The 24,321-nt window shown below is 42.2% G+C and overlaps 6 protein-coding genes and 2 long non-coding RNA genes across 9 annotated transcripts in view; 1 reads left to right on the top strand and 7 right to left on the bottom strand.

The window, feature by feature from the left end:
- LOC145707869 (S-adenosylmethionine synthase-like) overlaps nucleotides 1–24,321 on the bottom strand; it is a 75,428-nt gene that overhangs the window by 42,158 nt on the left and 8,949 nt on the right. The gene's annotated exons all lie outside the window — the stretch shown is intronic.
- LOC145707650 (uncharacterized) lies at nucleotides 42–1,989 on the top strand. 2 transcript variants are annotated; one of them, XR_014134764.1, is made up of 6 exons: nucleotides 42–178; nucleotides 837–1,026; nucleotides 1,198–1,318; nucleotides 1,360–1,408; nucleotides 1,616–1,683; nucleotides 1,737–1,989. It is a non-coding gene; the product is annotated as an uncharacterized LOC145707650 (long non-coding RNA). The 2 variants fall into 2 exon arrangements; XR_014134763.1 differs by lacking the exons at nucleotides 1,616–1,683; nucleotides 1,737–1,989 and having other exon boundaries at nucleotides 1,360–1,413.
- Nucleotides 3,391–5,462, bottom strand: LOC145707920 (corticotropin-releasing factor receptor 1-like). Its single transcript, XM_081785509.1, has 6 exons — nucleotides 5,336–5,462; nucleotides 5,156–5,293; nucleotides 5,057–5,114; nucleotides 4,871–5,000; nucleotides 4,439–4,582; nucleotides 3,391–3,696 (listed from the first exon to the last, which is right to left on the bottom strand). The coding sequence occupies exons 1-6, from the start codon at nucleotides 5,460–5,462 to the stop codon at nucleotides 3,517–3,519; spliced, it is 777 nt and encodes a 258-aa protein (XP_081641635.1). The 3' UTR covers nucleotides 3,391–3,516.
- Nucleotides 5,545–9,904, bottom strand: LOC145707007 (uncharacterized). Its single transcript, XM_081784480.1, has 5 exons — nucleotides 9,347–9,904; nucleotides 8,124–8,327; nucleotides 6,375–6,742; nucleotides 5,620–6,104; nucleotides 5,545–5,557 (listed from the first exon to the last, which is right to left on the bottom strand). Exons 2-5 carry the CDS (start codon nucleotides 8,200–8,202, stop codon nucleotides 5,545–5,547), a joined length of 945 nt encoding a protein of 314 aa, XP_081640606.1. The 5' UTR covers nucleotides 8,203–8,327; nucleotides 9,347–9,904.
- Nucleotides 11,332–11,969, bottom strand: LOC145707009 (uncharacterized). Its single transcript, XM_081784483.1, has 3 exons — nucleotides 11,641–11,969; nucleotides 11,514–11,601; nucleotides 11,332–11,471 (listed from the first exon to the last, which is right to left on the bottom strand). Exons 1-3 carry the CDS (start codon nucleotides 11,956–11,958, stop codon nucleotides 11,332–11,334), a joined length of 546 nt encoding a protein of 181 aa, XP_081640609.1. The 5' UTR covers nucleotides 11,959–11,969.
- On the bottom strand, nucleotides 15,599–17,382 carry LOC145707113 (polypeptide N-acetylgalactosaminyltransferase 5-like). The gene is made up of 4 exons (XM_081784597.1): nucleotides 16,862–17,382; nucleotides 16,541–16,817; nucleotides 15,997–16,354; nucleotides 15,599–15,786 (listed from the first exon to the last, which is right to left on the bottom strand). The coding sequence occupies exons 1-4, from the start codon at nucleotides 17,245–17,247 to the stop codon at nucleotides 15,689–15,691; spliced, it is 1,119 nt and encodes a 372-aa protein (XP_081640723.1). The 5' UTR covers nucleotides 17,248–17,382; the 3' UTR covers nucleotides 15,599–15,688.
- On the bottom strand, nucleotides 22,272–22,757 carry LOC145707116 (syntaxin-7-like). The gene is made up of 3 exons (XM_081784598.1): nucleotides 22,614–22,757; nucleotides 22,487–22,569; nucleotides 22,272–22,445 (listed from the first exon to the last, which is right to left on the bottom strand). Exons 1-3 carry the CDS (start codon nucleotides 22,735–22,737, stop codon nucleotides 22,380–22,382), a joined length of 273 nt encoding a protein of 90 aa, XP_081640724.1. The 5' UTR covers nucleotides 22,738–22,757; the 3' UTR covers nucleotides 22,272–22,379.
- LOC145707115 (uncharacterized) lies at nucleotides 23,100–23,675 on the bottom strand. Its single transcript, XR_014134730.1, has 4 exons — nucleotides 23,502–23,675; nucleotides 23,388–23,455; nucleotides 23,234–23,344; nucleotides 23,100–23,192 (listed from the first exon to the last, which is right to left on the bottom strand). It is a non-coding gene; the product is annotated as an uncharacterized LOC145707115 (long non-coding RNA).

Genomic DNA, 24,321 nt, shown 5'->3' on the forward strand with positions numbered 1-24,321 from the left:
GTTATCAACGGCAGCTCTGTAGCAAAATATTTTTCCTTGTAGAATGGGCAAAGATAAGGAATCGTATGAAAAAAACCTGGAAAAGTTTGAAGAAATGTCGCGCTCGTTAGACGATGAGCGGCGGCACAAGAAGAAGAAAAAGAAGAAAGATCGCAAGCGCAGTCCCAGTCCTGAAAAGGTACTTTCAACTTTGCGTCAACACCTGAAATTCCATGAAAAATAAATCACGTGTCTCTCCATGAGTTCGTATAAGACAGAAGCCCGAGCGCAGATACAGCCAAAAAACGAGTGACCTAAAAAATGAGATTTTTGCTTTTCTCGCTACCTTATTTTTCCGCAGCCTTTTTCAACTTTGTCAATTTTCTGGAGCACGAAAAAGATACGAGTAATTTTGAAGATAGAGTTTTCGGAACGAGCAGGGAAATGTCCATAATCTTTTTCCAATAATGGGATTCTGTGGGGTCTTTCAGCGAATCAGAAACGGTTATTTGTCGCTTTGCCCAATCAAAAACGAGCTAAGCTTGGCAATTAGTCAGTTTAGTTTTCCAAAAACCCATATCTAGTATTCTTGTCAGAATGAGTCCTTGTTGATATCAAAAATCAAGAACTCATCACTTACTCTTAGTTACAGTCTGTTTCCCCAGTAAAAGGAGCCATCTGATTTCAAAGTTGAACGAGCGGAATCAAGCGCGTCTCTCGATGCTCAAGAAAAAGCGACTCTGTAACTTGTGGAATAATTCCGCCGTCACTAACCAAATCCAATTATACTATTGTGCACCTTTCTCTCAAAATCAATCAAAATAAACTCTTTCCAAAAATCAACTTTCTTTTGCTAGGAATTGGAAGTATCGCCACCCAAAAGAGTAAAAAGAAAAGCGCAGGGAGCCAGAACCGGAACCAGAGCCGGCTCCAGAATCGCCAGAAGTGAGTAAAGAAAAAAGAAGAAGAAGAAAAAGAAGAGAGAGGCGGAGAAAGAGGAAGAAACTGCGGCACCACCAGTTGAGCCAGTGAGAATCACAGCGGACGGTTAGAGCTTTCATTTCTACTGCGTGTTGCTTCGTCAACGAAAAACTCCATCCGGCCCTCTCATTTGCTGATTTTCTGTTGACTTGAACAGAAAATCAGCAAATGCGAAGGCCGGATAGAGTTTTTCGTTATCGAAAACCGATGTAGGGTTTTATTAATAAAAAATTTCAGATGTGGCATCAATGGCGAAAGAGGCAGAAAAAGAGGAGCTGAAAAAAGACATAGTCAACATGGGGCAGTACACAGGAGCGACGCTAGAAGGCGGAGAAGCCAGACTCAACAAATTTGCGAGGTGCGCATTTTCGTTTTGCAAATATGGAAATGAATTTTCAGACTTTTGGGCGGAAAGAAAAAAGAATCAAAGGGTTTATTCGCCGCGAAGAAAGGAACACGGGCTTTTCGTTCTTCTTAACCCGTTAACAGGGCAGTGGGCTTTTGCCTACGCAAGAGCTTATCGGTGATTGATTCAAATCACGAATCCGCGCATGCGATTGGTTACTCATTTCCACGCGTGGAGACGAAATCTCCACGGGCCTGTTAACGGGTTAACTAATGATCATTTGAACGCTAGAAAGTTGAAAATCCGTTCAAAGTTGAATCGCAAAAAGACAGCACGACAACGTAGTGAATGGCGAGGCGCTCAACAACAGACTAGAGGTAACTTTCAAAACAACTGGTTTTCTTCTTCAATTTCTTCATTCAATTTTCAGGAGCAATTCAACCGCGCGCGATCGTTCCACCACGGCTTTGGCCAGGGCGGCTACGGATACGGCCGTTCTTTCCAACAATGATTTCTTCCCTAACTTCCCTAATACGGGGTCCCCGTTTTCAACTCTGCCAAATCAAGAACTCAACAAAGAATACGCGCCTGTCCGAGGAGAAATCGTCGTTTAATATGGAACTGACTCTCTTTTGACCTGACTCTATCTGTTTGAAACTTTAAACAAAACAACTCGAATTCAATGATGATCTAGGCTTGCCAACCTGTGTAGAAAACCTGAGTCAGGGTCTGCAAGAACTAAAAAGAAAAGCCGCGCAGGTGGCTTCGCTAGAATTTATGATAGATAGTAATGGTAATATTAGCGAAGCCGCTCTGCGGCTTCGTTTTTACAAAAGCCGCTGCGCGGCTTTTCAGTTCAGTTCTTGCAGACCTTGACTCAGGTTGGCGAGCCCAGATGATGATTTATTTTTATTGTTTTCTTGCAGGATTTCAATCATTCCGTGATGATTTGTATGTCCTTGTCAATGCAGTCGAGGGCCTGGGAAAATCTGAAAAGGTGAAATAAACGATCGAATTTGTAATGAAAGAAAGGGTACCTTCTGAGAGACCTGCTCGTTCTTCCGTTTCGTGTTAGTCGATTTTCGTCGGTTCGTCTTTAAGTGCTGTTTTTTAGAGATTGATTTGTAGTTTACCTGAATTTCTGTTGAATTTCGATAATTCGGTTGCACGTGATTTGCTCAGAGCGCCCAGCTGGAATTGACAAGCGCCTTTCGACACTTTTTTGATGCGTCTGAATTCACGATGCTTGAATTTTCAACTTGCGAATCTACCAGTCTCGGCCGCCGATTTTCGTTCGTGGGAATCGAGCTTCGTTCGGAAGACGCGCCGAATTCTTCATCATCATTTCTCATTTCAACGCGCTCCTGGAGTTTCTTGCATTTCAAGCACTAGATAGATAGTTGAAACTCCTTTGATCAATTGATAATGCGTCTTTTCCAGTTTTACCTTGAAGCGTCGCAAAAGAGGCATATTGGCCAAATGAGGACTTAACCCGAGTTTATTCTCTTAAAAACATCCCTTTGCCAAAAATTGATCAACCTGTATAAGTCAAGGCTCCTGACAAAGGCTTAGTAAAGCTTTTCAGGACCCTTACTCAGGGTTCTGCACAGGTTTGCCGAGCTCAGTGGAAGCTCCACTACAGATTGTAGTACAGTAAGATTAGCTACTAGTAGCTGGGCTCGGCAACCTGTGTAGAAAACCTGAGTCAGGCTTTGAAGAGCTTTCAAAGCGGCTTTTCATTTTAGCTCTTCAAAGCCTGACTCAGGTTTTCTACACAGGTCGCCTAGCCCAGACTAGTAGAAAACTCCATAGTTAGTTTAAACTCGTCAATAGTAAGCTGGAAATAGTGCCTATCACAACGTAGCAAAGAACGTTAACCAGCTCTGAAAAAGTCTTTTCAAAAAATCTTTCGATTAAAAAAATCAAACCACCTAGCATCAGATTCAGAATAATGAATCTGAATCTTTCCTCCGAGAAAAATGAAAGATTATCGATTTTTACGCGACGAAATGATTTTTCTTTACATAAATTACGATTTTGGAATTTCTGTCTTTTTCTTTATTTTTATTTTTGAAATAGCAAGTTTTGAACTGGATATTTGGCAAGTGTTGAGAGAAGCATTGGAACATTCTTTTCGTTTTTTTCTTTTACAAATTTTAAATTTTATAGTTGTCATGTCTTTTTCTGATCGGTGTTTTTCTTGTCAGTTTTTAAATAGAAGTAAGAGTCGATCCTGCGGGCCGCTGGTGCAGGGATGAGCTAAGGCCACTACTCGTTTGATTCGCCGGGGTCATTCCCGTTTCACTCGCCTCCAGCAGCGACGATGTCGGCCGTCCGGAGCCATTTGAAGAGATCCGAGCCACTACTTTTGACCATCGCTGCGAAAGTTGCTAGAATGGAAATCAGCTTCTTTTCATGGCATTTTCTGTTATCAGAACTTTTCCAAGCAATTTGTAAAATAATTGCTGGGGAGATTTTTAAGGACGTAGACTTCGTTAACCCGGTTTTAGACGTTTTGAAAACTCTAACTCCTAGTGATTACAAAAGCCGCGTAGCGGCTTTTAAATACTCAAAGACGCGGAGCGGCTTCGCTAGTTCTTAAGGCCCTAAAATTTTAAGGGTATCCTCAACGATTTTTTAATTCTAGTAAATCATAATAGACCATTATTAATGGTTATGTTGCGAAGCCGCTGCGCGGCTTCGTTCCTAGAAAAGCCGCTACGCGGCTTTTCATTTTGGCTCTTCAGGACCTTACTCAGGTTTTCAACACAGGTTCCAGCACAAAAATATAGAAGCGACTTTTTGAAGTGAATGAATTTTTGCTCGTGAAAATCGAGTTCTCCGATGGCTACGCCCTTAATTGTTAAATAATTTGTCAATAAGTTTGTACCTAAGAAGTAGAGTTGTTGAAATGCGAGTTTCGTTTGGTTAGTTCATGCTCGGTTTGGAGAGTGATTTCTCCAGTGGGAGCCTTTGAGAACAGCGCTTTCACGCGGAAAAGCTTGACTGAAAGAGGATTCCACACTGGTCAATTTCCTGGTTAATCTTTTCTTTTCTTTGTTAATTAAATCAGTTTGTTAGTAGTTGAAAACCCTCATCGAAACAACGCGAGTTGCGCGCTCGTTTGGCTACCTCTGAGACGCTGAGCTGGGAGTGCTGCGTTCCCTGGGAGTAGAAGGCGCTGGAATGGCGCTGCACCACGCGGGTGAAGCGCGACTTGACCATTCGCTGCACGTCTTTGTTCATGAAACAGTAGATTGTCGCGATAAATACGCCCTAGAAGGAAGTTAGGGGAAGGGTTAACTAGTGGAATTGCCTGGGCTCGACAACCTGAGTAGAAAACCTGAGTTAGGTTTTGAAGAGCTAAAATCAAAAGCCGCGTAGCGGCTTTTAAACGAAGCCGCAAGGCGGCTTCGCCAACCAATCGATTTTCTCTATTTTAAAATATTGGCGAAGCCGCTTTGCGGCTTCGTTTCAAAAGCCGCTACGCGGCTTTTCATATAAGCTCTTCAAAACCTGACTCAGGTTGCCGAGCCCAGGAATCGCCCCCTTAAAATTACGAACCTGTAAGTTTTGAAGAAGAATGAGGAACGTCGGGAACAAGGACTCACTACTCTGCGGTTTGTGATACAACCCAATGATCACCGAAAGCCCAAACAGTGGCAGAAGAGAGCAGGTCGCCTTGACGGATTTTCTGAAAGTCGAAAGTTGAAAGTGTCGTTGTTGATTTCAAAATTGAATTTGACTCACTTGAATACTTCGAAGTCGTTTCCAGCTGTGACGCGCACTTTCGTCATTATGATTCGAACTTAAAAGACAGTTTTCAACTTTCTAGGGAAGAAAGATTACCGATATTGAGAAGAATGAAAAAACTAATGATGAGCATGGCGAGCTGTAGGGCCGAAATGACGAAAATCTCGTCAAAGTCGTTTACGTTTCTCCACGATTTGGCCGACTGAATGAACTCGTTGTAGTTTACCACCGCCACTAGAAAAAGGATTAGTTACAGGTTGCCGAGCCCAGACTTACATGTTGTATTGAAAAACTGCTCTCGATTTTCAAAATGCGAGATGGCGAGTCTTCTGTGGGTCAGAACAATCCACGGAACCAGCATCACAATCGGAACTCCCCAGGCGACGGCGACAAGAACTTTCATCTCGAATCGGGCTTTTTTCTTAGAGCGAGGGGAAAGAAGGAAATTGTTGGAAGCGGATTCTGGAAATATTAAAAGACGAAAATTACGTCCGCGCTCTTTTTTTATCATCAGAAAAATAGAGAAAGAAGAATTTCTCGTTTTTTTCTTCGCGAAAAGCCTTTCCTTGAGAGTTGAGCTTGGGTTGAAGACGTTCATGGCGATTTGGTACTGGAGGAAAATCGCTTCGATGAAGAACCAAACTGAGCCGACGAGGTAGAAGTACTGGTGGATGATGTTCAGCGAAGCTTCGACTTGAGGATCATTCCAAGGGCTTCTGGACTTTTCGCTAGAAATTGGTGGTCCATAGCCATTTCCGGATGAAGCGTAATAATCAGCAGCGTAGTCGTAAGAGTAGCTTCCATTACCGGTAGTATAAACTGGTAAATACTGCTGTGAGTCTTCCTGAACATACATTTGTGAGGAGCCACTTGCGTCTCCTGCAGCAGTTTCTTCGATTCCAGCAGTGATGCCTCGGCCAATGAGAAAGACAATGATGGAGAGGGAGTACTTGAAAATCCAGGCAATGATGAGATTTTGGTGGATGAAGATTCTCGTGCAGCGCAGTGTCTTGACGTTGAAGAGGAAACACGCTACGATCAAGCACTAGAAAAACGATGTTTCTTATGCAGTTCAATTTTGGGTTCGGAAACCTGAGTCAGGTCCTGAAGAAAAAGCGAAGCAGCGTGGCTCTTCAGGACCTGACTCAGGTTTTCTACACAGGTTGCCCAGCCTGTGTTGATTTGTTGGGCGACACTAGTTATGTCGCTGAATGTCGGCAAATGTCAGGAATGTCGCCTTTTTGCCTTTTTGGCGACATCGACGACATTCGACGACATTCGCCGACATAACCAGTGTCCCCGATTTGTTACTTACGATAACTGACAGAAGTGGTGGCCAAATACTACAGTGATAGTAAATCTTATCGAGAGTCTGGTGACGATCAAGTTCCGAGGTCGAATTTCGGAATATCGTCGGATCGGTCTCCATCAAGTCGCAAAGTGCATCGTAAGCCTTCGGTTCCCATGTTGCGTTTTCGTAGCACTTCCGCGAAGCATAATACTGAATCGGGCTGTTGTCAGCCGCCGTTCCTCGACAAAAGGAGCTGTTTGCAGCGGGAAGGGTCAAAGTGGGCGGGTCGTTGCAAATTGCCGTGTCGGCGTAGGAACATTGGTAGTAGAGGGTTTCTCCGGCGGGGATCGGGTGGATGCAGTGGAATGTGTCGTAAATGTAGTCGCAATAGCCTGAAAAAAGAGATGAAATATCAGAGGGCGCCCCTTAAATTGTTGTTAATTCGTGCTCAATTTACTCCCCTAAATTTTGTGTTAACGTACCCCTGTATTTTTAAACTGTTGAAAATGACGACGTGACAACGTTAAAATGGTACAAAAATGACTCATTTGCGATGTCACGTCGTCATTTTCAATATTTAAAGAATACGGGGGTACGTTCTATCAAAAGTTTTGGGGCACAAATTAACAACAATTTAAGGGGGGGAGCTTCTGGTATTTGAGCAGCTCACGGTTATTTATTAATTAAAAAAGAGTCCAATCGTCAATCAATTTCCAAAAGGCAATTTCATCTGATTGATAATCCGATTTGAAATTGTTTTTTGAAAAAATAATTTTGTTCTATTACGCGGCTCATTGAGCGAGATCATTTGCTTGATCGACGAGAAGCCACGAAAATCGACACTGGTCGGAAATTAAAAAACGGGCTGGGGCGGTAAATTATCGAAAATATTCGGTAATGGAAGATTTCAGTTCAGTTTTCGTGCGTTTGCGAGATTAGCGCTGAGCACTAAAAGACTGGTAGTCCGCCTGGATCAGGCGCAGCTCAAGTCCGATTTGCTGTCCTCGAACAAGCTCTAAACAACTTCGGATTAATCAATTTCGACAGGCGGAGCGTAATCGCCATTCCACTTTTCTGAATCAAGTCCAGAATCGTTAGGACCACTCATTTTCTCTTCCAGCTAAATTGACATCTTTCTGACAAGCGATAGTGGAACGAGCGAAAATGGAAGAGATGCTCCTCTCAAGTTGCTTTTTCTCGTTACTTTTAATGAAAAAAGGTTAAAAAAAATAACTTGATCTGAGATCGGCAACCTGTTTAAAAAACCTGAGTCAGGGCCTGAAACGGTCCGCGCGAGATCTTTCAGACCCTGACTCAGGTTTTTGACAGGTTTTTGAGCCAAGAGTATATCTGATGTTAGCTCGGCAACCTGTGTAAAAACCTGACTCAGGGTTCTGAAAGGACATCGATAAAAACCTCGTGGTTCTTTCAGAACCCTGACTCAGGTTTTCTACACAGGTTGCCGAGCCCAGAGTAAGGGTCCTAGAAGCTGCAAAAACATCGACATCTCAATCAATTTTTGAATTCTAGCTACAAATTCTGCGCTAAGTTGAATTCTAGCCCTTAGGTATTCAATAAGTTATTGTTCCGGACGAGCTGCCGATTGAAAATCGTAAAACAGTCACATTAGAAAAGGAGTGTGACAGTTGATTTACGGCCGTTCTTTGAAAATTGAGTGAGCCTTTTAAAAATTGACTTGGAATTGATAGCCCCTTTTTTCTTCGTATATTTGAGCGCATATTGAGCAAACTTGACCGATACTTGAGCATTTACCTTCTTTGTGAGTTTCGGTCGCTTTTTCAAGCACTCGAATCCAGGCTGTCCGTGAAACTCGTTGTCTGTCCAGATCCATTCCACCAGCAGTCCGAAAATATCAGGGTGCAAGGATGTGTGCTTTTGTGGTAACAGAGGACTTTTTCGTCGAGCGAAGCGGAGGAGTTACCGCTCCAGTCGTTGTTTTCGCAAAACTGCTCCTGTCTTTTAACCGGGCTACTCCCTTAATTACTGTTATTTCTGTAGTTTCTGTAGTCAGAAGCAAAAGCGGCAAGGCTTAGAGTTTCGATGAGGGAATAAGGCCCTTATTATAAGGGTGTCACTTACGCCCGGCAATCTGTGTAGAAAACCTGAGTCAGGGTTTCGCAAAAACTAGAATGAAAGCCGCGCAGCGGCTTTTCAAAAACGAAGCCGCAAAGCGGCTTCACCCAAATTTCCATTTCAGTCTATATACAAACTGGGCTAAGAAAAATGACGAATTCAATCTATTTTGATCTATCAAAGCCTGACTCAGGATTTCTACACAGGTTTCCCAGCCAAGTATTTAAATAGACTGAAATGGTAATTTTGGCGAAGGCGCTTCGCGGCTTCGTTTTTAGAAAAGCCGCTACGCGGCTTTCATTCTGGCTTTTGCAAAACCCTGACTCAAGTTTTCTGACAGGAGCCAAGTATGCTTATTTTCGGAGAAAATTGCTCTTCTTTACTTTGATCCTTCTTTAATTACTGAGTTGAAGTTAGAAGATTCGAAATAGAGAAATTCTAAATTGCTCTTTTGTCTGTTGCGAATTCAAGGTCAATATCAGCGCCGCCGAGAGTGTCAAAATTGCTCCTCAGAGCGAGCATAAATAATTGCTTTTGTTAAGGAGGGGATGTGCCCTATCAGCGTACGCAACACGGTATATGGGCTTAGAGAAGAGACATTTAATTAACAGACGACAGCCATAACCTTTGATAAAGTGCGGGGCAGGCTGTCACTTTCAATTAGTAGCTGCGCGCATTAAATATTCAAATATTCACAAATAACAAAAGAGAAGAGGAGATATTTCTTAAGAATTTCTTAATTTTTCTTCGAAAATTCGGAAAAAAAAGTCGAAAATTCGGAAAAAAAAGTCGAAAAAAGGAAGAATCGGAAAATTGAAAAGTGCGTTATTTCGAATTTACGATTGGATCGGATTCGCCGTTTACGAGTTACGCGCTCCTGTTATTAAGAGAGCAGCCCGGACCCAAAGAATTTTTCTCTGAACTGGAACCAGGCTTCTGAGGAATTGTCGCCGACTGGCTCGAATAGCTCTGGAACCTTGTAGCACATAAACAGCTGGAAGAAGGAGCTCTTCTCTTTCTCTCTTCTGCTGCCGACGATGATGATCAGATGGGATAATAATTCCAGGAGCAGCGGAGCGTCTCTATTTTTGTTGTTTTCTTTTAGTCTCTTTCCGAGCGTGAAATAATCTCTTCGTTGATTTCTCTCTCTCTTCTTCGCGCTACTAGTCGAGGGATGGGCCAACTAGCATCTTGTGCTGCTCCTCCTCGTGCTCTGCGTTTTTATCTTTCGTTTCTCCTTTTCCGCCAGCAGCATGCTCAGGCTAACCGCAGCGGCTGGGCTCAAAAGATGGCGGTCGCTAAAAACGATGCTCGCTACTCTCTGCTCTGGGCTCACGAGCGCTGCCTCTTCAAGCCTCTCTCTTTTTCTCTCTCTTCGCTCAAGAGCTTCTCCCTCTCTCTCTCCGTTCTTGTTGTCTTTTGAGTTTTCCTCGTTGTTATCAGTCGCCAGTTCTGTCTTCCTTTCCTAGGCTCGGCAACCTGAGTAGAAAACCTGAGTCAGGGTCTGAAAGAACTGAAATGAAAAGCCGCGTAGCGGCTTTTAAAAACGAAGTCGCGCAGCGGCTTCGCGAAAAATGTAAAAAATTCTAGCGAAGCCGCTTTGCGGCTTCGTTCTTTAAAAGCCGCTACGCGGCTTTTCATTTCAGCACTTTCAGACCCTGACTCAGGTTCTCCACACAGGTTGCTGAGCCCAGCCTTTCCCTCCACCACTTCAGTCGAGTCAGCTCTCTCTCTTCTTCTTGCTCAGGTTTCTCGACGGTTGATTTAACCATTTAACAGATCGAGTTTCCCCTCGGGGGTCAACTAACGAGGGGACCTGACAATCGACAGCGAGTCGCAACGATTATCACTTAATTTTTTCCTTCTTTTTTTTCTCCTTTCGTTCAATTCGTGAATTCTTCAAAGCGCGAAAATAAATATTTATTTCGCTCTTTTTCTTGATTTAATTCCTTTTGTCAGGAAGCGAGAGCGTCAGAAGTACCTCCTCTCTTTCTTTCTTTTTCTTGTTGTTGAAAAGAGTTAGTAACTTGGTAAGTAACTCGTTAAGAGATTAAGGGGCTCTCTTTCTCTTTCTTTGGGAGAGAAAGAATCGTTCCGAGATTGAGTGGGTGATTTGGGCACACGCCGTTGATCGATGACCGCGCAGAAGAGTGTGTGTATGTGTGCCCAGACCGTGTATAGTATTACGGCCTCCGTGAGAATGAACATCATTGAGCAGTAATTGTCGATTTATGACGACGCCACTTGTCGCCTCGCCACTTTCTCACTTCTTTTTTTGTTGTTTTCAGAAGGAGACAGAGAGATGTAGTTTGCGTTGTGTAGAAGACCTGAGTCAGATTCTGAAGGGGTTAAATGAAAAGCCGCGTAGCGGCTTTTTAAAACGAAGCCGCGAAGCGGCTTCTCTAGAATTTCTTATAGATTGTAATGGTAGTATTCGCGAAGCCGCTTTGCGGCTTCGTTTTTAAAAGCCGCTTTGCGGCTTTTTATTTCAGCACTTTCAGACCCTGACTCAGGTTTTCGTCGGAATTAGATTATAAATTGGAGATTCCAATTTGGATTGGTAATGTCGAAGCCGCTCTGCGGCTACCTTTTAAAAAGCCGCTAGGCGGCTTTTCATTTAGGTTTTATAGAGCCTGACTCAGGAGCCCAGAAATTGCCAGAAATTGGTGATCGTTGTTGACTCCATTATTAAAAATAATTTGACATGTTTTACGTTTTCCCGTAAAACATCCCCGAGACTGACAGTAGCCACAACTACTGTACGAAAGAACATCAGTTCAACAGATTGCTCTTCAGTCGCCGCAAACGTTTCGTAGTCACAAGATATAATTTATAATTTTGGGCGGCTGCCAGTTCCTTTTTTTCAAGGAGTTTGTAGATTTTATTTTTAGACAATTTGATAGGGGCAGTGGAAATCAATTCCAGTGAAAAGGATGAAAAGCAGGAGGCAAGCGATGATGAAGTAGAGCCAGGAAACTGTTTGATGCGAACATGTACTGTAGTAATTCGAGGAGCTACTGTTCGTGTCTGAAAATTGAATGATGGATCGTTTCTTTTCTTGTTTTTTACCAGGGTTGAGAGTTGCTGCTGGGATGCTGCTGCTGGCGTCAATGGTTTGTTGATCTCGTGATATTTCTATTTTGGGAAGGGCGAGCTCCTAAAAGTTCACGCGCGCAATAATAAAAAAGGTCAAAACCTGATCTTGATGATGCAGTTCAAAGAGCGCCAGCGCGTTTTCCACTTCTTTGAGAATCAAGTAGCGATTCGACTTTTCCAGCGACGTCCAGAACGAAAGACGCTGGAAGATTTCCTCCATGTTTCGGTCCAGCTCTTTTCGCTCCTCGTAGAAGCCTCTTTTCAAGGAAGTTCGAAAATGAAGAATAATCAAAATCGAAAAATGCATCAAAAGAAGGTCTCCCTTGCTTAGTTTTTGCGAGGTAGCATCGCACTTTTGCACCAATTTGTTAGCACTGCTCCTCAGATTCGAGTTTGAAGAGTTTGAAGGAGCCATCATTACCAAGTTAGGCCGGGAAGGAGCACCATTTGAGCAGTCCAGAAGTAGGTTCGGAAACCTGTGTAGAAACCTGACTCAGGGTCCTGAAAAAGCTTCCATAAAAAGCCGCATTGGTGAAGCGGTGCGGTTTCGGCTTTCAAAAAGCCGCTCTTTATGAAAGCTTTTTCAGGACCCTGAGTCAGGTTCTGGGCTCGGCAACCTGAGTAAAAACCTGAGTCAGGCTCTAAAAAGCTAAAATGAAAAGCCGTCTAGCGGCTTTTAACGAAGCCGCGAACGCGGCTTTTCATTTAAGCTTTTCAGAACCTGACTCAGGTTTTTACTCGGGTTGTCGAGCCAACGTCAGGTTTCTACACACAGGTTGCCGAGCCCAGCTCCAGCTCGATTCGTGTTCTAATGTTACTGCTTTTGCTGTTTCTTTTTTGAAAGGTTGAAAATTGAACTTTGAAAAGAAGCAATTTGAAAAAGTCGAAAGTTCAAGTCGTTTTTCAACGCGAACCTGTTTTGAGGCAAGGTCGATAAAGCTGCTCGCTGCCGGAGCTGAATAATGTTAATTCGAATAATTTCGAAAATGAAATGAGTGAAACAGCGAAAGCCGCAAAACCACGTTTAAATAATCAATAGCGAATTTGGTCGAACGAGTCCTCTTTCAGCACACGCAATTAAATTATCTCTTTACGTTCTTTTTTTCTTGGTTTTGATGGAAGCTGGGCTCGGCAACTTGTGTAGAAAACCTGACTCAGGGTCTGAAAGAGCTGAAATGAAAAGCCTTCGCCAAGATTAAAAAAACTATATGGCCATTTTGCGGCTTCATTTCTATAAAAGCCGCTACGCGGCTTTTCATTCTAGCTTTTCCAGAGCCTGACTCAGGTTTTCTGCTCAGGTTGCCGAGCCCCGGATGAAAGCGTTTTTCAAACTACTCACCACGGGGCTTGTTTCATTTGTTCCAGAAGGAGGTCTTTTGAAGGGACTAGAATTTGTTTGAAAAAGTTAGTTTGAGTTTAATTTTTTGATTTGCTATTCAAAATCGTAATTGAAGGCTAAAAATGGGCAAAATTGAGATCCACGGCGCAATTCGTCAGTTTTTTCTCGATTCTAGAAAAAGTCTCTAGAACAGGTTGAATTTTAAAGTGAAGTTTTAAATCACTTCTGCCTAGGTTTTTATTGAAACAATTCAAAATCCAAGCTATTAATTGGATCAAAAACGGTTTTGACTTCAATTTTCCGATTTGCTGTTGAAAATTTCTTATAGAAAAATCAAAATTCAAAAAGCGAAAAATAAAATTTCTTTCATTAAAACTTTCTAGAGCCACTGAACTTTTGAAACTGTGAATCGGGCTTTGTTCTATTAGAAATTATTTGCATCAAAAATCGGCTTTGACTTCAATTTTCCCATTCCCTGCTGAAAATTTCTTGTAGAAAAAAATACGATTCACAGTTTTAGAAACTCAATTGTTCTAGAAAATTTTTATGAAAAAACCTTTATAATTTTGCTATTTGAATTGTGATTTTTCTCTATAAGAAATTTTCAACAACAAATCGAAAAATTGAATTCAAAACCGTTTTTTGATCCAATTAATAGCTTGGATTTTGATTTGTTTCAATAAAAACCTAGGCAGAAGTGGTTTTAAAACTTGAGTTAAAAATCAACCTGTTCTAGAGAGTCATTTTTTGTTTCTAGAATTGGAAAAATCAAGTCGCTCTGTATTTGATTGAGATTTTGGTTAATTTTTTAATAGTTTCTTCTGATTTTGAGTAATAAAATAAAATCTTAAAGTCAAACTAGGTTTTTAGAATACTAATAAAATATAAAATAGTCGTAAATTTCTGATAAAAAGCCAGAAAATTCATTTTTCCGATGTTGTGTTAGGTCTAGTTAAGCTCAAAAATTAAGGGTGTCATTATATTAAAATGCTCCAGATAAATCAAGGGTGAACATTCAGCCCTAAATCAAAGTTGATTAATGTTTCCCACGAGGGGTCAGTGAGTCCCTGTCCATGCGAAGGCGAAGGATCATTCTCATTTATGGAGTGGCTAATCTCCTCAATAAGCGCGCTCTCGCTGATCAAAGGGCTGCTCGAGAGAAATGACGAGGTTGAGCTAGAGCGGCTGGAGAGCGAGCTGCTTTCCAACGAGTCTCGCTCGTACAAATCACTGCTCGCCTGGGCGGAAGAAAAATGGACATCGCACAAGGAAGAAGTTGGTTCTTCCTCTTCTTCTGGACTGCGCGGGCGAGACTTGGAAGCTGGGCTCGGCAACCTGTGTAGAAAACCTGAGTCAGGGTCTGAAAGAACTAAAATGAAAAGACGCGCAGCGGCTTTTTAAAACGTAGCCGCGAAGCGGCTTTGCCAGAATTACCATATTATCTAGTAATATTATATAATATATAGAATATCATATACTGTATATGATACAATATATTATATTTAATATATAATATGGACCATATTATATGGTCCATATGGTAATTCTAGAAAAGCCGCTTCGCGGCTAAGTTTAAAAAGCCGCTGCGCGGCTTTTTACTTCAGCCCTTTCAGACCCTGACTCAGGTTTTCTACTCAGATTGCCGAGCCCAGCTTTGAAGAAGAAGTCGAAAAATCTGAAGAGCTGGAAATGTCGGACGTTGACGGAGTTGGAAGACCAACTGTGAAGGGCAGCGGCGATCTCTGTGCTTTATTGCGCTCAAGCGAGTCTAGCAAAGCTTCTAGCGTTCCCAGCTTGGCAGTCAACTCATCTTCAAATTAAAAATTCATCTTTTCGTTGATCAAAAAGGACTACCTAGAATGTTTTCTTTTGTTTCGACCATTTTAAGTTTCTCTTTTCGTTTTAAAAGTAGCCAAGGTCAAAGTCTTCCTTTCGATTCGTCGCCAGCGCTTGCGATAAGACATTATTGGCCGCTCATCCCTTTTTTTCACACGTTTTTTCTTGAGAAGCGTTCTCGCCACTCCTCATTTCCGCAACGAATTAATTACTTTATTATCGAATCAACGACTCTTTTTCAAGTTCGACTGGGCTTGGCAACCTGTGTAGAAAACCTGAGTCAGGGTCTGAAAGCGGCTTTTCATTTCAGCTTTTTCAGACCCTGACTCAGGTTTTCTAAACAGGTTGCCGAGCCCAGAAGTTCGATATTCATTCTTTCTTTTTATTTAATTTTTTATTCTAAATAAGAAAATTCAGTATACAGAAAGTTTTGAAGAAACTGACGGGGCTACGATGCAAGAGGTTCTGATCTTTTTCATGGTTTATTTTCGGATTTTTCGACATAGTCCTTGAAGTCGAAAATTTGCGTCTTCTCCCCGGAGCATCTTTTGAATTGGATTGTTGAAGCTAAATTTGTGTTGAAAATTAAGGGTGTAGGCTTCGATATGTTAGATTTTTCGGCTTCGTTTTTGTCTTGAGTTAATGTAGTGACACCCTTATTTTTACCGACCAGAAGGCGGCTTAAACCTTCATCTTTCTAACCCGAAACCCATCCTAGCCATGTCTACCCCCTTAAAACAGCTCAAGAACGTTCTCATTCTTACTCGCTGGATCATGTTCTAGACATCCGCTCGGTTCCAGCCTGCTCCTGAAAAGTCCATCCTGCCCTAAATCCCAAATTTGAGCATCTTCCGGGCTCTTGTTGTATCTGTAGACCCCGGTGCAGCTGTTACAGCGGTTTTAATCCATCTTCTTCAATACAGGGGGAGTAAAAATAAAAGAGAGACTGCCCTAAATAATTAAATAATTGTGATTAAAGACGCTTCCTTTTGAAATGGACGCCGTTTCCAGCCGCACCAAGTGGCGAGGCAGTTACGCACAGCTCTTTGCCATGTGCGAGCACGCGGATTTCTAAAAATACTTTCTGAGAAAACCTGACTCAGGGTCTGAAGAGGTTAAATGAAAATCACCGTGGCGGCTTTTCATCTAAGCTCCTGAGTCAGGTTCCTGAGTCAGGCTCCGGAGTCAGGTTCCTGAGTCAGGCTTCTGAGTCAGGTTCCTGAGTCAGGTTCCTTAGTCAGGCTCCTGAGTCAGGTTTTCTACACAGGTTGCCGAGCATACCCTTGAGTCTGGTGAACATGACCAGCTGATTGCCGCCAACTTCAAAGTGGCAAGGGTAGGTGCCGACGTCGCATTGCTGCGGCAGTGGATAAGGAAGGTTCCCGACGTCCAGGCAATGCCCGTTGGCGTTGGCTAGGAAGCCAGTGCGCGTGTCCTTTTTCGGGAAAAAGTAATCAATCGTCGTGGCGACGTTGTCCATGTACCACTGAAATGATTTGCACTGTAGTTTTTCCTTCAAGAGAACTCGTTCAGTCAGATCGCCTTCTTCTCCCCAAGCTCCTCCAGTTCGCCCGTAGTAAATTTCCTTGTAGTCGTCCAGCCAAACATCAACTAGTCGTCGCATGTTCAGATTGTATCCCTTCATAAGAAAGTCATTACTAATGACTCATCTGTACAGTAATATAGCTGCTGAAAATCGAGAAGCCGCTTGCGGCTTCGAGTCAAAAATTAAGCCGCGCGAAGCGCGGCTTTTGCTTTAAGAACTCGAAACCGCAAGCGACTTCTGGATTTTCAGCAGTAATATTACTGTAATGAAAACTCGTACCTGCGCTCCTTCTGGAATCTTGTAAGGCGAGGACATTCTAAAGACATGGCCGACTTGGGAGCAAGGATGAGTTTCAATGCCCCCTCCACATTGCCAAAGACGAAAGCTCATTTCCAAGTTCTCTCCTCCCCAGCCGTGCATTTCTTCGTCGTAGGAACCACTGTAGTAAAAATACTCCCTGTTGATTGCAAATAAGCCGCCTGCCATGGTCGGGCTCGGAATGCACCTCGTGTTGTCGCTGCTTTTCCAGGGACCGTCTCGCGCTAAATTCCAGGCGCTAGAATTTTTGCTAAAATCAAGATCAATTTTGCCTGTTTCTACCTCTCCCAGGTAAAGGTCATTCCCCAAGTGAAGATGCCGATTTGGACATTTTGCGGTTGAGCCGGTCGTACTTCGAAATCCGAATCCCGGATGTTCAAAATCACCGGCGTAACTGCTACATTCGGCTTCTCCGCGACGCGTTCAAGCAGCGGCTCGAGCCAGCCAGCCATCGCCTCGCAGTGGGCGTCAAGGAAGATCAGGACATCGCCCGTTGCAGCGGCTGCTCCAGTCAAGCGCGCGCGGGTTAACCCTTCTCGCTGCTTATGGCGAATCAGTTTCACGTAGTTTCGAAAGTGCTTCTTGATGTATTTGTCCAAGTAGTCGCCCATGTCGGGCCGCGCTTCCAAATCCGAGAAATCGTCGATCAAAATGATTTCCTTGAGCATCGACTCCGGCGAAGTTTCCAAAACGGACCAGATTGTTCTCAAAAGCGTGCATTTCGCCTCGTTGTGGAAAACAATGACGACGGAAGCAGTCGGCAGATTTTCGAGGTATTCGGCTTGGATGCACTCAATGCAGCGGGTGTCCCTGATCTGGGCGCGAAAACCTGTGTAGAAAAGACCCTGACTCAGGGTTCCGAAATGGCTTTAGTGAAAACCTGAGTCAGGGTCTGAAAAGCTACGTGGGTTTCCATTTATGATTTTTCAGACCCTGACTCAGGTTTTGATTAAAGCCATTTCCGAACCCTGACTCAGGGTCTTTTCTACACAGGTTGCCGAGCCCAGTCCCTGATCGTCCGGTGCAGCGAGATCTTCTCGCAGACGAATTCGTTGAACGAATGTCTCTTCCAGCCTGCAGCCACTTGTGGAAGCTTCTTTTCTTCTTCCGACAGTTCGACTCCATCTCCACCCTGGCCAGGCTCGGAAGGATTGACGTGGGGTCGCTGCATCGCTTTCCGCCGCCGCTGAGTGGGAATTTTGGGCTGATTTAGGTCCACCATCGGATGTAGAAACTTGTGGCCTTGGTAGTCGACGATCAACTGCTCGGCCAATGTCGCCGACTATTTTTTCTTTGAAGAAATCGGCGAAGAAAATTACCTCTTTGAAGAGCTTGTCGTTTTTGAGAAAGATCCAGATCGTCAGCGTCAGTAAAATATGAAAACAAGGATGCAATATTTCAATTTTTTCAAGCAAAGAAAAACATAAAACTTAAGGATATAGCCTGTAAAATTCAACTTTCGTAGCGGCTAAACGCGAGCTCGGATCTTTCTCATTTCAAAAGCATTCATACCTAAAAATGCACAAAAACTCAATTCTGGTATTTTTTTAATTTTCACCTAAATTTTTCTCTCTAGAGCGACTTGTAATCTTACGATCGCGATTTCTCAAAATTTTTCCACTAATTCGCTAAAACTAAACCGTGTTCTCTGTTGTTATGATGCTAAGCTAGAAAATTGAGGGAACAAAATTCTCAAATTCAGTCAAAATTTTATTCTAGCATGCTCCTCTTTCTTACTCCTCCTTTTCTTCCCTGCGCGCTTTGTCGCGTGCAGCCAATCAAAGCGCTCGCAAAAACACGCACTCTCTCCCGGAAAAGAGGAGGCGAGAGAGCGAGCACCGAGCGCAGCGCTTTTCATAGCTTCTGCGCGCTGGGTTAGCCTCATGGAAATGGCTGTAAAATCGGTTTCTTTCGGATTTAGAGAAAACTAAACCGTCAATTTTGTAGATGAAGGTCTAAAGAATCTATCTATCCAAAAACTCGACCGATTTAGTGAAAAATTTTCGAGGAATCGCGATCGTAAGATTTCAAATCGCTCTAGAGAGAAAAATTCGAGTAAAAATTTTTAAAAAGTACCAAAATTGAATTCTTCGTCCATTTTTAGGTAGGATTGCACTTGAAATGAAGAAGATCCGACCTCGCGTTTAGCCGCTACGAAAGTCGAATTTTACAGGCTATATCCTTAAGGAGGTAGATATCAAGAATTAGGATTTTCTGGCAGACTTTTCTCCCAATTCTAACATAGTGACCAATGATTATTTTTGTTTTAATAAAGAGTTGAGGCCCTTATCTCGTGCCTATGGAAGGCAGATTTCTAAATTTCCAGAAAAAATCGTACAAAATGGCGTTGAAAACTCGGAAGTCGCTAAAAATGACCATTTTCTTGGCAGACTTTTCTCGAACACCTTATATAGGGCGGAATTTATTCTCTTCTGAGAAGTTAGATAAGACCCGTGTCTAGTTACTATGAAGGCCAGAATTTAAAATTTAAAAAATTTTTTAAGAAAAAATCAATTTTCTGTATTTCACAATTTTCAACGAAAATATAAAATTCTGAATTTTTATTCAGCAGTATTAAAACCATTCTATAAATGTTCCCAGGGGTTTTTAATAATGTTTTTGGACAAAAACTATGTAATAACTTATTTAATTACTAAAAATCGGTCGATCTATTATAAAACGGGCAAATTATCGAGATTTAAGAGCGATTTTGTGAAAAATCACGTGGTCCAATCAAAAATTTTTGCTTACAAAATTTCTCCTTGACCTCGAAACTATACGTTAAAAAATTTGAGGCGAAAAAATGGAAAATTTTTTTCTTGATATCTACCACCTTAAGGGGTAGATATCCAGAATCGTGTTTTCCGATCAGTGTTTTCGCAAATTTTTAACATAGTGACCCCCTTATTTTTTCTGCTCGAAATTTATTTCAGACAATTATCTATTTCCAATAGAAGCCAAAAATTCAGATTTCTTGAGCTTTCGAGGTGCTACAATGCAAATCTGACACCTGCGATTGTCGCCAATATGAACATTTTAGGAAAATTAGCGATCTTTGACGAAAAATTTTCCTAGAAATATTTTTGAAATTCGAAATTTTAGCTTCCATAGGAAATAGACAAGGGTCTAAAGTTTTTCTTTCCAAAGTAAAATAAGGGTGTCACTATTTTAACTTTTAGAGAAAAGTCTGATAGAAAATCTCGATTCTTGATATCTATCTCCTCAAAAGATAAAAACGAGTTATTGAATCCTTCACAACCAGACTCCGCACCATCTCCTCGGAGTCTTCACTCTGTGTATTCTCATTTCCAAGTTCCTCTTTTCCTCAAATCAAACGAAAAAGTCTATTATGAAACACGACGTGGCAGAAACGGAAAATCGCAGATCCGGCTCTACCGAAAATCCCGAGAAGTATAAAGCGCACTTCAATACAATGCACCACTATTGATGTTGATTTTTCAAAACGGGGAAAAGTCACTTTGAGAATGAAAATTTTTATTGAATCGAACTTTCCACGAAGCTTATGAATTGATGTTTATTTTTTGAATAAAGAAAGCAGTAGAACTGTCAGATTAAAATGTTATTAACTTCTCCAGCTTCGTAGCGCTGTAAAAGTTCCTTTCGCCAGTCTTCGATTTCATCATCATCATTTTTCTGCCGCTTGGTTTTTCTCTTCGTTGATTTTTCTTCTTCCATTTTGCGTTTTTTCCTCCGCCTTCGTTTGTCGACTTTTTGGGCGAAATTTTCGGCGAAGTTTGAGTTCCCATGTCGTGGAAGACGACGAGATCTTCTGCTGCAATATTCCACTCGATTTCGAATTCAACGGCGGCGGAACTTTCTTCTTCTTCTTTCTTGGCCGGGGAGGGCTCGAATTCAACTCGTCTTTTGGCTGATTCTTTTGGCATCGTTTTTTCTAATTTTCCGGAGAGAAAAATGATTAAATAGCTGCTGGCAGATGTTGATTTCCATGTGGAAGTGCAGCTGGTACGAGCTAGCACTCTTTGAAGGAAATCAAAGACTTCCTAATTACTGATGCAATTTTGATAAAAAACAATCAAAGATTCAAAGGCGCCCGGTCGGAGATTCAGATTATAGAAACAAATTATCTGGCATTGGTTCTTTGCTGAGCAAGAAAGTGTGTAAAAAATGGGGGCAGAGTTGCAAAGTTTGCTTTATTTTTGCTGAGCCGAGTAAAAATTTCTCTGAGCTGAGCTGAGCTGGCCTTTTTAGGGTAGTTGAGCTGAGCTGAGTTGTTTTTACTATGTTTTTAATAGTAAAATTGTGTTAAAGTCACTGAGCTGAGCTGAGCTGAGCAAAGTGATAATTTTCTGAGCTGAGCAGAACAGATCATCTTCGAAATTAATTGAGCTGAGCTCAGCAGATCATATCATTTTCAAAAATCTCTCAGCTCAGTCGCTCGGCTCAGCTCAGCTCAGCTCACTCAGCCAGCTCAGCTCACTCAGCTCAGCGAATTCGCAACTCTGGCTTGGGGGACTATTGTCTGACCACGCCGAGTATATTTTGAATTAGTTTCAGGTAACTTTTGTAAATCCCAGTTCGTCGAGTTGACTCTTGAGTCCAGAACAAGCGTAATCGTCCTTCTCCTTTTTTAATTAGTTGTGACCTCTACTGGTTTCCCCGCGTCTCAAATAATCCTCGTTTTCGCCATTTCGACTTTTCTTTTCAAAAAAACACTCGAGAAACAGAAAAAAGAGGGATGAGAATGAAGGAACGGCACGAAGAAGCGTCGCAAAGCGCTTTGGAAGGAATTCTCAAGCAGCTCAAAGATTAGGGTTTCAGAAAAAAGCGAAAAAAGAGAAAGAAAATGGCAATAAAGTGGAAAAAGTCGAAAACCCGAGCTTAGATGCATTTTCCCTGGCGATGATTTCCGTCAGTTTGACAATCACCATCATCATTGGAATCATCATCGGTAGCGACCGATTTTTCTTCTTGCTTTTTTCTTTACTTTTTTTAATAGCATGGCGCTACTTTCAAGCAGAGTTGCAAATTTGGTCTTTTTTGCTGAGCTGAGCTGATTCTGATTGAAATTTTTCTGAGCTGAGCTGAGTAATAATTTCGATTATTGAGCTGAGCTGAGCTGGATTTTTTAAGAAATCATTGAGCTTAGCTGAGCTGAGCAGACCTTTTTTGAAGGCTGCTGAGCTGAGCTGAACTGAGCGGACACAATTTTGAGCTGAGCTGAGCTGGTTCTCTTAGAAAGTCATTGAATTGAGCTGAGCAGGCCATTTTAGAAATCATTGAGCTGAGCTGAGCTGAGCAGCGCAGATTCTCCAATGAAAATTCCTGAGTTGAGCTGAGCTGAGAGACTGCTCAGCTCACTCAGCTCACTAAATTTGCAATTCTGCTTTGAAGACAAACACCTAGAGGAAGGAAACTACTTGAAAGACACCTTCCTGGCGCATTTTGAAGCCAACGAAAAACTGCTAAATCGAGCCGGCCGTCGTCAATCTGAAGCTAGAGCTTTTTCAATCGCATATATTTTATTTATTATTTAATTATTATTATTTTTTCTATTAAAAATGCAAAGAAAAACTCTGCTAAAAGCTGCTTCAAAAGCGAAAAATGTATTTACTGCGTCGCGAAATCAAGAGCTGAATTTTAAACGAGCAATGTCAGTTTGAAAATTGAAGAAAAAGAAAGAACGAAAAACTTGAATTGAAAGTATTGAATTTATTATTTTTTGAAAGTCTATTTCTTTGGAATAAAGATAATCATGCAAACCACGGCGATGACAACTTTTCCAGCGTTTTTCATTTTACCAATCTTTTGGGTTTCAATTTTAACCTTGAAAACGCGTGTCTAGAATTGTGACGATTAAACAGATCTTCTTGTTTCTCGCTTTTCTCTGAACAAAACTAGAATTTCTTTTTTTAATCGATTTATTACCGCGTAGTCGACCGCCTTTTCCAGCTTCTTGTTTCCCTCCTGAACGTCCATCACGGCAGCTCCGACATTGTCCTCGATCGTATCTCAATCCCATCATCAAAAAATCACCAAAAAGCAATAAGAGTACCTAGCGTGGTGCCTTGATCCATCACCATTTCGTTCAAATCTTTAAAGATGATGTTGACGTCCATGATATCCGCTTCCAACTGCGCCATCTCTTCGGCCTGGCGTTGGATTCCATCCATGTCCATTTGAGCCAGAACTTGTTGCTTTTCGAAGCGATAGTTAAGAATTTACACTGAAAAATGGGCTTGGCAAGCTTTTTAGAGAACCTAAGTCAGAGTCTAAAAAATCGGGCGACACTGAGAAAATCGCCAAATGTCGCCGAATGTCGCCGAATGTCGCCGAATGTTGCTGAATGTCGCTGAATGTCACTGAATGTCGATGAATCTCGTCGAATGTCGCTACTTTTTTAAATACAGACATTCGACGACATTCAGCGACATTCAGCGACATTCGGCGACATTCGGCGACATTCACCTCGAAGCTGCATCGCCAGAAGCTCAAAATTTATTGAAATGAAAATTTGGCGGCTTTTAATTAAAAATCGCCATTCCTGATCGAGTTGTCCACCGCTCATCGAATTCCCGGGCAGCGGAAAAGAAGAGTCGTTGTTGTCTCCCGCCATTTGGAGCGCGCGGGCGGCCTAGACATTTTACTTATTTTCGCAACTCATAGATTTTAAACCTTTTCCGAAGCGCTTTGAAAAGACTGCAAAGAAGTGGAAAACTCATTCGCCAATTTTCCCAGAGTAGCGCGGCGGTGATTTTTGATGCTGAGCTGTTTCGTTGTAAAGTTCTGAAACCAACCGTTTCTCGGGAAGAAAAAGCGGGGATGTTACTTTTTAGCTCGTTGAGACTGTTTTCGTTTTCCTTGCACAAGTTTCTAGCGCTCGTCTGCGACTGCACACTGAAATCAATTTTGACAAAAACGAATTTTGAAGAAGGAGAGCTACATTTGCTCGCGGTTGTCGGGCGAGTCAAGAGAACTGCCGATGCATTTGCTGAGTCGCTCGATTTCGGAGGATAGTTTTTTGATCTTTTTATTCGCGGAGCCGATTTGGGCACAAGTCTTGTTCCAATCCCCTTCTTTGTTTCCGACCTTTTTCATCGATCAACAACTGTTTTAATGCCACAGTTGTGTGCCAGTTGCAAACTGGGCAACTTGGCGACCGGCATAGAAAACCTGAGTCAGGGTCCTTAAAAGGTTGAATTTAAGAATTGAGCCATCTTTCTGAACCCTGACTCAGGTTTTTGCACAGGTTGCCGAGCTTTGATCACATATACTCTGGCCTCGGAAACCTGTGTAGAAAACCTGAGTCAGGGTCTTGAAAGAACTTTAATTGAAAGCTGCCATTCAACTCTCGCAGTTTTTCAGGACCCTGACTCAGGTTTTCTACACAGTTCGCCCAGCCCTGAGTATATTTGATCTAAACTCGGCAACCTGTGTAAAAACCTGAGTCAGGGTTCAGAAAGATGGCTCAATTCTTCAATTCAACCTTTTCAGGACCCAGAGTCAGGTTTTCTACACAGGCTGTCGAGCCCAGCTACAGTAGAAATATAGCGCATCATAATGACTTTGCTGATCCGTCTTTATAAGCAACATTTTCAAAGCCAAAATCGCCAGAGCCGCTCATTTCTGGTGCCGGAAAGTTAGCTCTGCTGATCTCTGTGTGATAAAAAATGCACAAGGCAAAGTAAAAAAATCTACGATTTGCTCTTTCTGTTTTGCCAAAAGGGTGATTTGAATAAGCATTTATTTGATTTTGACAAGTT

Source organism: Oikopleura dioica, chromosome XSR (assembly GCF_907165135.1).
Source record: "Oikopleura dioica chromosome XSR, OKI2018_I68_1.0, whole genome shotgun sequence".
NCBI classification, from domain to species: Eukaryota; Metazoa; Chordata; class Appendicularia; order Copelata; family Oikopleuridae; genus Oikopleura; species Oikopleura dioica.